The sequence below is a fragment of the Phyllobates terribilis genome, unplaced genomic scaffold (assembly GCF_046119375.1).
Source record: "Phyllobates terribilis strain yellow unplaced genomic scaffold, ASM4611937v1 Scaffold_1__5_contigs__length_1240528914, whole genome shotgun sequence".
NCBI classification, from domain to species: Eukaryota; Metazoa; Chordata; class Amphibia; order Anura; family Dendrobatidae; genus Phyllobates; species Phyllobates terribilis.
The window spans coordinates 756,891,149-756,904,596 of NW_027362761.1; the positions used below are offsets into that span (position 1 = coordinate 756,891,149).

Here is a 13,448-nt window from a genome sequence, read left to right on the forward strand (position 1 = left end):
CAGTAAAGCTCCTGATGTATACTGTGGGCCAAGTGCACAGATGCAGTGTGAACCTTGCCTAAAAACAATTGGTTGCCAATATATGCCAGATCAATCAGTCTTGGCCTGTGACCAGGGATGGGATTCTATTGAAGTTTAGGTAAAAATTGGCCTTTACATCCATTTAAGCTCCCTTGTATATGGCCAGCTTTACTCAAACGTTGTATAAGGCCTAATTTAGGTTTGTTTTGAGTAAAAAAAAAAATAATTTTTTTTTGTGTCGCTTCACAATTCTCAGTCATTTGGGGCCATGTGTCTGTGTTATACCATCAATGTGGCATAATTTTTTTATCTTTTTTACTATGCAAAAAAAAAAAAAAATATGGTTTCCCCCTACCCTTTAGGGAAGAACAAACGGCACTAGGATGCAACACAAATGGCTTCCATGTGCAGTCCGATTTGATCATTGACTTGAATGGGCATTTTTAATATCTAAATAAGATTAAACTCAGACATGTGTGGTGCACCTGAGGGTTCAGTCGCCACAGGGGTACTACAACTGGTGGTGCCTCACTCTCTGGTAAGGAAAGGAGTGCAGCCCGGGACCCCAAACCTGCATCCAGCACTACACTGCTCCAGGCCGGCTGGAAGGGCAAGATGTGCTGTGTCCTGCTGAGCCCTGTCCCTGGCTGGAGTGGGGGGAACCAGAGTGAGGGGGAACCAAGTAGTGGGTGTGGGTGGAGGAAGCAGTTTAGGGGAGCATTTTGTTAGGAGTATAAAAAGGGGGAGCCATCTTAGTTAGTAGAGTCTGTGGAGTGAGAAAGAGAAAGTAAGCAAGAAGGAGAGGAGCAGGTGCTCTGCTCCAGAGCGGGCCTGGTAAATGAGGCCCAGCAGAGGAGAGAAGAGGAGGGGAGCAGAGGAGGAAGGCTCCGGTAACTGAAGGGGTCCCAGGGGTACGGAAGGAGCAGTAAGCCACCTGTACGCTCTAATCTGTCAAGTGTCAGAGGGACCAGGCCGCAAGAAGGGAACCAGTCCCTGGGCTAGTCGTGCCGCTTCAGGCCTCGGCTAGGAAACCGGAGGCTTCTGACTTTTATGGTGCAGTTGCCATGCTCGCATTCTAGCAGCCAAGAAAGGTAGCCGCGTAGGACCAGGGAACTCCAGGTGTCCCTGAAGGATCCGAGGACGCCATCTTGGGGCTCAGTTTGTGAGGCGTAGGGCAGGAGGGAGAGACCCAGCGTGGAAAGTCGGCTGAGGAAAGGAACATATAGAAAGGGGGTCCGGATAAGTACTCTCGACTTGCCAGAGGGACTTCTGAACCCCTGCTTTGTGAACGCAGCGGGATGCGGTAACCTGTACGGTGTACCTGAGGAATCTAAAAAGAACTGTGAGTAAAAACGGACGACTGTACTCCACTGTCTCTGTCGGTTATTGGCGCTGCGCCATCATCCCTCCTACGTTACAACGCCCTGCATTCCCATCCATCAACACTGCCCCGGGGGGGCCCGCTCCGCCTGTGGCGAGCAGCAACATCCCGGCTGCCATTCCATCACCCTCTGAGGTCTGCAGCAGCGCCGGTAACTATTACCGGAAACCACAGGTGGCGTCACGAAACAAACTGTTAAACAACACTAAAACCCCTTTTTAAAGAGTGACCCAGAGGACGGGCCCAGGAGCCGACTGCCGCGACATCCCAAGGAGGTAAAGGCCCGGGTACAGAGTTTCCCCCATATATCCCCCCTGGGCGAGTCACATGCTTCCTTTTTAATTTGTAGACCAGTGGTCTGCAGCAAAGAAAAAAAAAACATGTTTGTTAAAAAGCCCATAGAATATGAGTATGGCAAAAATAGTCTGTATGAGGCCTGAGCTGTAGTATTTTCTGTTGTAGATTTCACTTGCCACTAAGCTTAACATTAGGCTTCCTCTTCTGTACAGATCACTTTTCAGCAGTCTTTCATTTGTAGATGACACAAGATCACACAATTAACAATAGGTGATGGTCACCGCTCATCCCTACCAGTACAGTGAACTTTGCCCACATCAGAGTATGCCTAAAAAACTCTTAGTGTCGGATCCTGACTACTGCTGGCTATGGTCAATGTGGCTGCAGTAAAGCATAGATCTAAATGCTAATAATAGAGGATTAAGCAAAATGGAGAAAAGAAAGAAGAATCAACACCTTCAAAATGTGGAGCTGGAGAAAGATGTTATCCATACCGTGGATGAAAAGAAGAACTAACAAATCAAGCCAGACATGTCACTCGAAGCAAGGATCACCGAGCTATGACTTGCCTACTTTCGACACATCATACCAAGAGAGGAATCACTGGAGAAGGACATCATGGTTGGAAGAATAGAAGGAACAAGGTGAAGAGGAAGAAAAGCAACCCGATGGCTTTATACTGTCAAGATGACGGCAGAGAGGACCCTGATGGCCGTATCTAGGCTTGAACAAGGTCGACCTTCCTACAAATCGTTCATCCATCAAGTCGCCATGGCTCAAGATCCAACTGAAGGCCGTTAAATAAAATAAAATAGTAAGCAAAATGGCTGCCCCTGTAATCATGTAAATACAAATATAAATCTGCAGTCAGAAAATCAACAGATTGGAAAAAAAATACACTGCTCAAAAAAATAAAGGGAACACTCGAATAACACATCTTAGATCTGAATGAATGAAATATTCTCATTGAATACTTTGTTCTGTACAAAGTTGAATGTGCTGACAACAAAATCACACAAAAAATCATCAATGGAAATGAAATATATTAACCAATTGAGGCCTGGATTTGGAGTCACCCCCAAAATTAAAGTGGAAAAACACACTACAGGCTGATCCAACTTTGATGTAATGTTCTTAAAACAAGTCAAAATGAGGCTCAGTATTGTGTGTGGCCTCCACGTGCCTGTATGACCTCCCTACAACGCCTGGGTATGCTCCTGATGAAGTTGCGGATGGTCTCCTGTGGGATCTCCTCCCAGACCTGGACTACAGCATCCACCAACTACTGGACAGTCTGTGGTGCAACGTGACGTTGGTGGATGGAGCGAGACATGATGTCCCAGATGTGCTCAATCGGATTCAGGTCTGGGAAACGGGTGGGCCAGTCCATAGCTTCAATGCCTTCATCTTGCAGGAACTGCTGACACACTCCAGCTACATGAGGTCTGGCATTGTCCTGCATTAGGAGGAACCCAGGGCCAACCGCAACAGCATATGGTCTCACAAGGGGTCTGAGGATCTCATCTCGATACCTAATGGCAGTCAGGCTACCTCTGGCGACACATGGAGGGCTGTGTGGCCCTCCAAAGAAATGTCACCCCACACCATTACTGACCCACTGCCAAACCGGTCATGCTGAAGGATGTTGCAGGCAGTAGATCGCTCTCCATGACGTCTCCAGACTCTGTCACATGTGCTCAGTGTGAACCTGCTTTCAACTGTGAAGAGCACAACAATCCTGGTGTTCTGTAGCAAATGCCTAGCGTCCTGCACGGTGTTGGGCTGTGAGCACAACCCCCATCTGTGGACGTCGGCTCTCAAACCACCCTCATGGAGTTGATTTCTAACAGTTTGTGCAGACACATGCACATTTGTGGCCTGCTGGAGGTCATTTTGCAGGGCTCTGGCAGTGCTCCTCCTGTTCCTCCTTGCACAAAGGAGGAGGTAACGGTCCTGCTGCTGGGTTGTTGCCCTCCTATGGCTCCCTCCACATCTCCTGGTATCTGCTCCATGCTCTGGACACTGTGCTGACAGACATAGCTACCCTTCTTGCCACAGCTCGCACTGATGTGCCATCCTGGATGAACTGCACTACCTGAGCAACTTCTGTGGGTTGTACTGTAGACACCGCCTCATGCTCCTGTACCTCTAGGGGTGAGAGCAATGGCAAAATGAAAAAGTGACCAAAACAACAGCCAAAAAGGATGAGAACAGAGAAATTGTCTATGGTCACCACCTGCAGAACCACCCCCTTATCTTGCTAATTGCCGATCATTTCTACCAGTTGTCTGTTCAATTTGCACAACAGCAGGAGAAATTGATTCACAATCAGTTTTGCATCATAACTGGACAGATAGATTTCACAGAAGTGTTATTGACTTTGGAGTTACATTGTGTTGTTTAAGTGTTCCCTTTATTTTATTGAGCAGTGTATATCAGAATCTGTTTTTGTTGTAAGTACCGCATTTTTCAAACTATAAGACACACCCCCGTTCCCAAAGGGGGAAAATGCAGGAAGCCGGCGGCAGTCTCCAGCAAAATGGCGTAATTGAGCCAAGATCTCAATCTGCACATGCACAGCCACTGGTGGCATTTTGCTGGAAACAGACGGAGGTTAATCGAAGCATGCGCCTCCATTTTGCTGGAGAAAGCCAGGACATGAATGTGCGGAAGCGCTGCCCACGGCATGGGCAGTTCTAGCGCGAAATTTCAAAAAAGAGGCCCATACAAATTGTGATGACAAGTTCTGCTTTCACGATTTGTATGAGCCTCCTTATTTAAATTCCACTGCAGGGCCACCTGTTGCAAAACTACAACTCCCATCATGCTTGGACAGGTTGGGATGATGGGGGCTGTAGTTTGGCAACGACTTCAAAGCCACACAAAGCTCGGAAGAAGCCGTACGCGAAAGGCGCGTCAGGGGTGCTTCTGTGTCCGCCACACAGGTTGTATTTATTATACATTGTCCACAGTTGCCTTTTCTCAACCTCTGCATTGGCTCTGTTTTTACGTTGTCTGTAGTGATAATAGGCTTATAACTACTTATCCTTGACTATCTGTACGTTTGTCTGTACTGCTACTAGTAATCATTTATACTCTTGGGAGTGACCTTTATATATCGCTATGTAGCATTTTTTGCATGAATATTTATTTTCAGTCTTTTCCCATATACTTGTCCTCTATTTGATACCCCCGAGCCATTCATCACCTTTGCTGTAGGATTTTATTCCATGACAACTTGATATTTATTAAAGATCAACCTATTCTTGTATCTTAAAAATGAGCCATATACATTTATGCAAAGGTTGCATTTATGTTTTAAGTACCTTGTGTGGCGTATGCCTATGTGTGATATCCTCTCTTTTAATTGTTGTTTTATTAATTGTTATTTTATTCTTTTTTTGAACTGTTCAATAAAATATATACAGTACAGACCAAAAGTTTGGACACACCTCATTTAAAGATTTTTCTCTATTTTCATGACTTTGAAAATTGTACATTCACACTGAAGACATCAAAACTATGAATTAACACATGTGGAATTATATACTTAACAACAAAAAAGTGTGAAACAACTGAAAATGTCTTATATTCTAGGTTCTTCAAAGTAGCCACCTTTTGCTTTGATGACTGCTTTGCACACTCTTGGCATTCTCTTGATGAGCTTCAAGAGGTAGTCACCGAAAATGGTTTTCACTTCACAGGTGTGCCCTGTCAGGTTTAATAAGTGGGATTTCTTGCCTTATAAATGGGGTTGGGACCATCAGTTGTGCTGTGCAGAAGTCTGGTGGATACACAGCTGATAGTCCTACTGAATAGACTGTTAGAATTTGTATTATGGCAAGAAAAAAGCAGCTAAGTAAAGAAAAACGAGTGATCATCATTACTTTAAGGAATGAAGGTCAGTCAGTCCGAAAAAATTGGGTAAACTTTGAAAGTGTCCCCAAGTGCAGTTGCAAAAACCATCAAGCGCTACAAAGAAACTGGCTAACATGTGGACCGCCCCAGGAAAGGAAGACCAAGAGTCACCTCTGCTTCTGAGGATAAGTTTATCCGAGTCACCAGCCTTAGTAATCGCAGGTTAACAGCAGCTCAGATTAGAGACCAGGTCAATGCCACACAGAATTCTAGCAGCAGACACATCTCTTCAACAACTGTTAAGAGGAGAATTTGTGCAGCAGGCCTTCATGGTAAAATAGCTGCTAGGAAACCACTGCTAAGGACAGGCAAGAAGCAGAAGAGACTTGTTTGGGCTAAAGAACACAAGGAATGGACATTAGACCAGTGGAAATCTGTGCTTTGGTCTGATGAGTCCAAATTTGAGATCTTTGGTTCCAACCACCGTGTCTTTGTGCGACGCAGAAAAGGTGAACGGATGGACTCTACATGCCTGGTTCCCACCGTGAAGCATGGAGGAGGAGGTGTGATGGTGTGGGGGTGCTTTGCTGGTGACACTGTTGGGGATTTATTCAAAATTGACTATGCAGATTGCCTCTTAAGAGAAAAAGAGGACTTGTGCTCTATAGCGCCACCTATTGGAAGTAGCAACCCTACAAGTCACAATCAACCCTTTAACGAGTCATGCAATATGACTTAGGATAAAAGCCAAATCAGAATCTCTATTTGCAGACACGGTGTTTCGGGTATTTTGAAGGCATACTGAACCAGCATGGCTACCACAGCATCTTGCAGCGGCATGCTATTCCATCTGGTTTGCGTTTAGTTGGATTATCATTTATTTTTCAACAGGACAATGACCCCAAACACACCTCCAGGCTGTGTAAGGGCTATTTGACCAAGAAGGAGAGTGATGGGGTGCTACGCCAGATGACCTGGCCTCCACAGTCACCAGACCTGAACCCAATCGAGATGGTTTGGGGTGAGCTGGACCGCAGAGTGAAGGTAAAAGGGCCAACAAGTGCTAAGCATCTCTGGGAACTCCTTCAAGATTGTTGGAAGACCATTTCCGGTGACTACCTCTTGAAGCTCATCAAGAGAATGCCAAGAGTGTGCAAAGTAGTCATCAAACAAAAGATGGCTACTTTGAAGAACCTAGAATATCAGACATATTTTCAGTTGTTTCACACTTTTTTGTTAAGTATATAATTCCACATGTGTTAATTCATAGTTTTGATGCCTTCAGTGTGAATGTACAATTTTCATAGTCATGAAAATACAGAAAAATCTTTAAATGAGAAGGTGTGTCCAAACTTTTCTTCTGTACTGTATATAGGTGATATTGTGTCTTTATAGTATACCTGCACCCTTGATCTCTTGCACGATCTAAGCGTGTACGGTGGTGTTATGACCAACTAAGTTATATAAACTTATAAAGAATTCAGTTCAAAAGCACTTGAATGAGATTACATTTTTTAACATTTACATTTTTAGATCAACAACATAATTAAAAATACAGGATTTTAAAAACCGAACCACAATGGGCAAAGAGACAACATTGCAGAGAAGATAAATGCAGGCAATATAGTACAATATGTGATATGTGGTGCAAATAATTTACAGCATTGGGACACAAATGACGCGCCCCCTGGGGCCGTGGGGTACTCGGTAGCCGGGCCGGTCGGTTCTATTGGGGTAGTCACGGTGGCAGTGACCCGGTCCATGGCCCAGGGCGGTCAATAAATAAAGAAAAGAGGGGAATAAAGTTTTTGGGGAAAAAGTTTTGTGACGCCACCCGTGGTATGCGGCTATAGGTGGCAGCCGCTGCTGTTCATATCCACTGCGGCCGTTGGTGATGCAGCAGAGATGGTTCAGCTCTCCACTGGTAGAGCTAGGCCTCAGGGCAGTTAAATAGGTGATTTTTAGATGATGTTGGTGTAGTGCAAGGCAGGTGACGCAGCAATTAAGTCAAGGACACAGTGGGATGCAGTCTTCAAGTTTTTACTCACAGTTTTTACGGTGCTCCAGGTTACAACTGCTAGCCATGTTATAACCGCCCACCGAGTCCTGTGTGCTCCGGGAAAGTGATCCAGCCAACTCTCAGATAACTTGGGTGCACTTGATCAGGACCCCCTTCTTGTGTACCTTTCCCGGGTCGTCTCTCTGCGCTGGCTCTCGCCCTCCTGCCCTGCGCCTCACACACAGTGTCACGAGCCAGTAGCCGCGGGCCTTGTCGGGCGACTTCCTCTCTGTCCCCTTGGTCCTATATGGCCACCTTTTTCAGCGAATGTGTGTTTTTTTTGGCTACGGCACTTAGAGATACTGCAGCCTCCGGTTTGCTAGCTGAGTCTTGCAGTCCTCCACTAGTCTGGGGCCGGTCCCCTACTGCGACCTGATCCCTTCACGGTCGGCGTGAACTCGGGCGCACGGGTGGACTCTGCACTTCCCGTGCCCCTAAGATGCTTTCTCTGTCTCTGGAGCCTCTCACTGCTCCGGTCTTCTCTCTTCACTCCCTGTGACAGACTCCTGTCACCAACTGCTCTGACTGACTAGCTGACTTTCTAGATCTTTCTATCTTTCCTTTTATATTACCTGCCATGTGACCCACGTCACCAACTGTCACTCTGTGGTCCCCTCTACCTTCAGTCCTTCCTTCAGTGCTCCCCTAAAATACTTCATCCACCCACCTTCTTTATCTAGTTTCCCCCTCCAGACAGGGACAGGGTCTGTGCTCTCCCTCAGGAGCAATCTCGCCCTTCCCTACTGGAGTGATGTGGTGTTGGATGTGGGTGTGTGGGTCCCAGGTAGTGCTCCCTCCTTACCCGAGAGTGGGGTACCACACCTCTGGCTGAGATGCAGTACCTCCTTGGTGACTGGACCCCTCAGGGCCGCCACATTCCCCCCCATTAAACACAGCATGTCCGCGGGCTGGAACAGAGTAAAAAAAAACCAAGAATTTAAGACATGCAAATTTTTTTAGAATGCTCCAACAGATAATAAACCGTAAATAAATAACTTTTCTTCCCTTTATGGGAGGCATTTTTTCTAAAACGTTACATATAACTACCGGGTATATAAAACAATATAAGATCACTTTAAATAACATTCTTTCACATAAAACATTTTATCACTTTTTCAAGTAAGTTCAGAAGACTGTAGTGAGATCCTTATCAGGGTGTCCATCTTACTGGTGTAAGTGCAATATGAGGGACCCGCTCTAAAACCCCCAACGTAGTCCCTGGGCGTGGCTGCAGGGCATAATTGATCCACTCGTTGGACCATGTTTTCGGCCACGCCAAACGGGTTTTTGTTCAATGGTCTGTAAAACAAACAGGAAGCACCTTAAGAAGTGCTAACTTTTTACAATAAAAGTTTTTGGGTTAATCACCATCCTTAACCACAATGTCCTTTTTCTTAACCGGGTATTATAAAACTGTTCTTTAAAAACATTTTCTTTTTTCACACAATACTGACACAAATACCCTTCCGGGTAACTATATGCATTTTTTTTTATGTTTATCTTAGTTCAGTTCAGTGATGGTGCTCCCTCCGGAGAAACATTTGGTCACCACTGGATGGCCCTGCCGGGTCATCAGCTTCAGATGGCAGGGGTACGTCCTCCTCCTCTTCCACCCTGTATACATTTAGGGCTTACCACCCACGTTCTCCGCGGTGACGGGTGTAAGTGACTCTGTCACCGGGGTACAGATCCCGTCCCGGGTGTCCCTGTTGTAGGTGGGACTCCACGTCACGCCGGTTGACGAACAGGTCTGTGGCTACTTGAGGCTCCCGGATAAAGCCCCAACCTCCTTCCAGGTTGAACTTTACTACGGTGCCTTCCGCGCAGGTACCCGGCTTGGTGGGCCCGGGTCTTGGCCTGCTTGTTACGGGTCTCCATCGCCTCCCACTGTACCCGCCGCTCCGCCTTCAGGTTCCTGAGTTGTCGCCGGCAGTACTCCTCCCTCCGCAGGGCCTCTGTTTGGGTCTCCCTGGGGAATCCCATGAGGTCGCCCTCCAGGTTGTCCCACCTGTATTCCTCTCCTCTGGCGCAGGCAACCTTGTGCTCTGGCGTGGGCACTAAGGGGGCTCTTTGCTGGTCCTCGACCCGTGCGGACCAGTCCCACTTCGTACGCCCATACACCCAGCCAGGTTTAGGGGCAGATGGTTCCTCTAGGAGGGTGTCGTCGGTGCCCGGGGCAAGGGCACTGCTATAACCTGTGCTCCCTGTCGCTCCAGTACTGCGCGTCTCCTCCAGACTCAGAACAGGCCCCGCCGGGGCTGGGGTGCTGGTGGCAGGACTTGGCGTTGACCGCTGCCGGGTTAGCTTTTCCAGCAGCTCGTCCTTCCACCGTGCGACGGTGTCCTTCTGGGCCTCTTCCATCCGCCGGCCCAGCTCCTGCACCTCGGTGTGCAGGAATCCCATGTCCTCCACGGGCAGCTGACTCAATACTCCCTCCAGGTCAAGGGGAAAGTCTTTTGCCTGCAGGCCGCGGGCAGTAGTCTGGTGGTCACTTGCTTCCATGGCGCCTGCTGGGTGCATTCTGACTTCACTGCCGGTGACCCCGCCCTGTCTCCAAGGTTTTTCTTCTCCCGTTTCGGGGGCGGTTCCACTCCAGCTTGCTGTCGGCCACACCAGGGGGCGGCTCCCCCACACTGATGGACAAGTCTAAGTGTATGGCCGCAGGTGCATGGGGCGAGCTCCGTTTTTGGCGCCATTCCGGAACCCGGCCCATGATGGGAGGCTTCTTTTCGTCCTTTAGCACACACATAATGGCGCCCGTTCTTCTGGGGTGGGCGCCACTACTCGGTCTCAAACACAGTCTCTGGGCGCACGAGATCCGGTGTAATGGGTCAGTTCATCCTGTTCGTGATGCCAAAATTGACGCGCCCCCTGGAGCCGTGGGGTACTTGGTAACCGGGCCGGTCGGTTCTATTGAGGTAGTCACGGGGCAGTGACCCGGTCCGTGGCCCAGGGCGGTCAATAAATAAAGAAAAGAGGGGAATAATGTTTTTGGGGATAGTTTCATGATGCCACCCGTGGTATGCGGCTATAGGTGGCCGCCGCTGCTGTTCAGATCCACTGGGGCTGTTGGTGACGCAGCAGAGATGGTTCAGCTCTCCACGGGTAGAGCTAGACCCCAGGGCAGTTAAATAGGTAATTTTTAGATGTTGTTGGTGTAGTGCAAGGCCGGTGACACAGCAGTTAAGTCAAGGACACAGTGGGGTGCTGTCTTCAAGTTTTTACCCACAGTTTTTACGGTGCTCCAGGTTACAACTGCTAGCCATGTTATAACCGCCCACCGAGTCCTGTGTCCTCTGGGGAAGTGATCCAGCCAACTCTCAGATAACTTGGGTGCACTTGATCGGGACCCCCTTCTTGTGTACCTTTCCCGGGTCGTCTCTCTGCGCTGGCTCTCGCCCTCCTGCCCTGCGCCTCACACACAGTGTCACGAGCCAGTGGCCGCGGACCTTGTCGGGCGACGTCCTATATGGCCACCTTTTCAGCAAATGTGTGTGTTTTTTTTGGCTACGGCACTTAGAGATACTGCTGCCTCCAGTTTGCTAGCTGAGTCTTGCATTCCTCCACTAGTCTGGGGCCGGTCCCCTACTGCGACCTGATCCCTTCACGGTCGGCGTGAACTCGGGCGCACGGGTGGACTCTGCACTTCCCGTGCCCCTAAGATGCTTTATCTGTCTCTGGAGCCTCTCACTGCTCCGGTCTTCTCTCTTCACGCCCTGTGACAGACTCCTGTCACCAACTGCTCTGACTGACTAACTGACTTTCTAGATCTTTCTACCTTTCCTTTTATACTACCTGTCCTGTGACCCACGTCACCAACTGTTACTCTATGTGGTCCCTTCCTTCAGTGCTCCCCTAAACTTTTTCCTCCACCCACCTCCTCTACCTAGTTCCCCCCTCCAGACAGGGACAGGGTCTGTGCTCTCCCTCAGGAGCAATCTCACCCTTCCCTACTGGAGTGATGTGGTGTTGGATGTGGGTGTGTGGGTCCCGGGTAGTGCTCCCTCCTTACCCGAGAGTGGGGTGCCACACCTCTGGCTACCACACCTCTGGCTGAGATGCAGTACCTCTGTGGCGACTGGACCCGCATGGGTGCCACGCAAATGTATAATGAAAATGTACATGCATGTTCATAATATACCAAGTGTTATAGCAGGTGAGCAAATGTCAGTGCAATATGTATCATACATTACTTGTATAGAAACATGTGGATCAGGGTATAAGACACAAAGTACATAACTATAGTAATGATCCACTGCCTATCAGAAGATAAAGTGCCTAGTGCCATACAACATGAACATGATTCTAAATACTAAACCTGATAAAATAAAAAGCAAAAACGAACCCATAGTAGAATTTACCTGTATGATTGCAAAGAGTCCCTTCTGTGAACGATGGGATTCGGCACCCCAGTGAGAGACACTAAATTCTCTTATTGGGGGTAAAATTCCAGTGTTTGGCGGAAAACACACACACACACTAACCAAACCACGCCCACTCATTAATGTAATTGTCTGGCAGACAAGTAGGAGATGTCTCCCCTGCATTAGCGTCATTTTAATATGTGTTCCCTTGGGGTGAGCCCATATTTAATAGGGGTCCACTTAGGAACCAAAGAGCCGGCTCTTTTTGGTAAGCGGGGCCAAGTGAGTCAGATCACCAAAAAGAGCCGGACTGCCCATCACTAGGAGAAGCGGAGTACCTGGGTCAGAAGTTGAAGAGTGCGTAGAGCTGGGCTGCCAGGGACTTAGCAGTGATTTAGAATTGTAGTTCTAATGATGACTCGTGCAGGGAAAAGAGACTTCCTGTTTCTACATAGAGCTTAGACAGATTGTGCTAGTCTGTCAACCATGTAATGTTATAGACCTAATGGAAAAGAGAAGAATTATCTGGGTAGAAAGGCAAAATGAGCAACTGTAAGTACACAGTGCTATATAATATGATGACTGCAATATATTAAGAGGATGAAAACTTTGATGGGAGGAGGGCTTTTTTTTAAATAAAAAGGACGGCCCCAGATTGGTAATGGGTACACGTTAACCTTTTATCTCTCAGAAAGCTATTTCTTGTATTTATACATAAATGACAAATGTGGTTTTGTTTTCCAGTGGGCCCTCTAAGGATAGAGTTTTCAGTAACGGTGGATCTGGAGCAAGTTAAGAAGACCAACCCAAATGTAATGAAAGGTGGTCGGTACAAGCCAAAGGACTGCAAGGCACTGCAGAAAGTAGCCATTATTATACCATTTCGAAAACGTGAGGAACATCTCAAGTACTGGCTATATTACCTGCACCCTATTTTGCAGAGGCAACAACTTGACTATGGTGTCTTTGTCATAAATCAGGTAAGTATTTTTATGTTCTGATTCTTCATTGCAGCATACAGGCAGTTAAGAGAAGCAATATTCTTTCATATTGAAACCTGACTGAAACCATAGTTCAGTTATCTAGAAATGCTGGACAAGCTGCAATCTCCTGGCAGCCCCCCTCTGGGCACTTATTTTTTTGCATCATTCTCTATTAAAGTGTGTAGAGTAATGGTGCAAGGATAAATATACACTTATGATTTTTTTTCCCCCATATAAAGCGAGGGGGCACAATAACTTGACAGTAGAAATCTGTTAGTTCCACCATGACTATGATGGTGCAGTGAGAAAACATTACTATAGACAGTTGGTACATTAGAATGATGGGTGAACTGAAGGGTTACTGGCGGCTAAGACGAAAACTAGACATAAACTATCCATTCAACTTCAGACATTCTGGAATAGTAGCTTGAAAGCCAGTGAAAAGAGAAGCAAAACAAATGCCTTGCATCAATAAGAAAGAAAAC

The 13,448-nt window shown here is 47.4% G+C and overlaps 1 protein-coding gene across 1 annotated transcript in view; it reads left to right on the top strand.

Moving 5' to 3' along the window:
- Positions 1 to 13,448, top strand: part of B4GALT1 (beta-1,4-galactosyltransferase 1) — a 114,930-nt gene that overhangs the window by 59,006 nt on the left and 42,476 nt on the right. Inside the window, exon 2 of the mRNA XM_073636911.1 lies at positions 12,725 to 12,960. Coding sequence (XP_073493012.1) covers positions 12,725 to 12,960 — 236 coding nt within the window. The remainder of the gene's footprint in view (positions 1 to 12,724; positions 12,961 to 13,448) is intronic.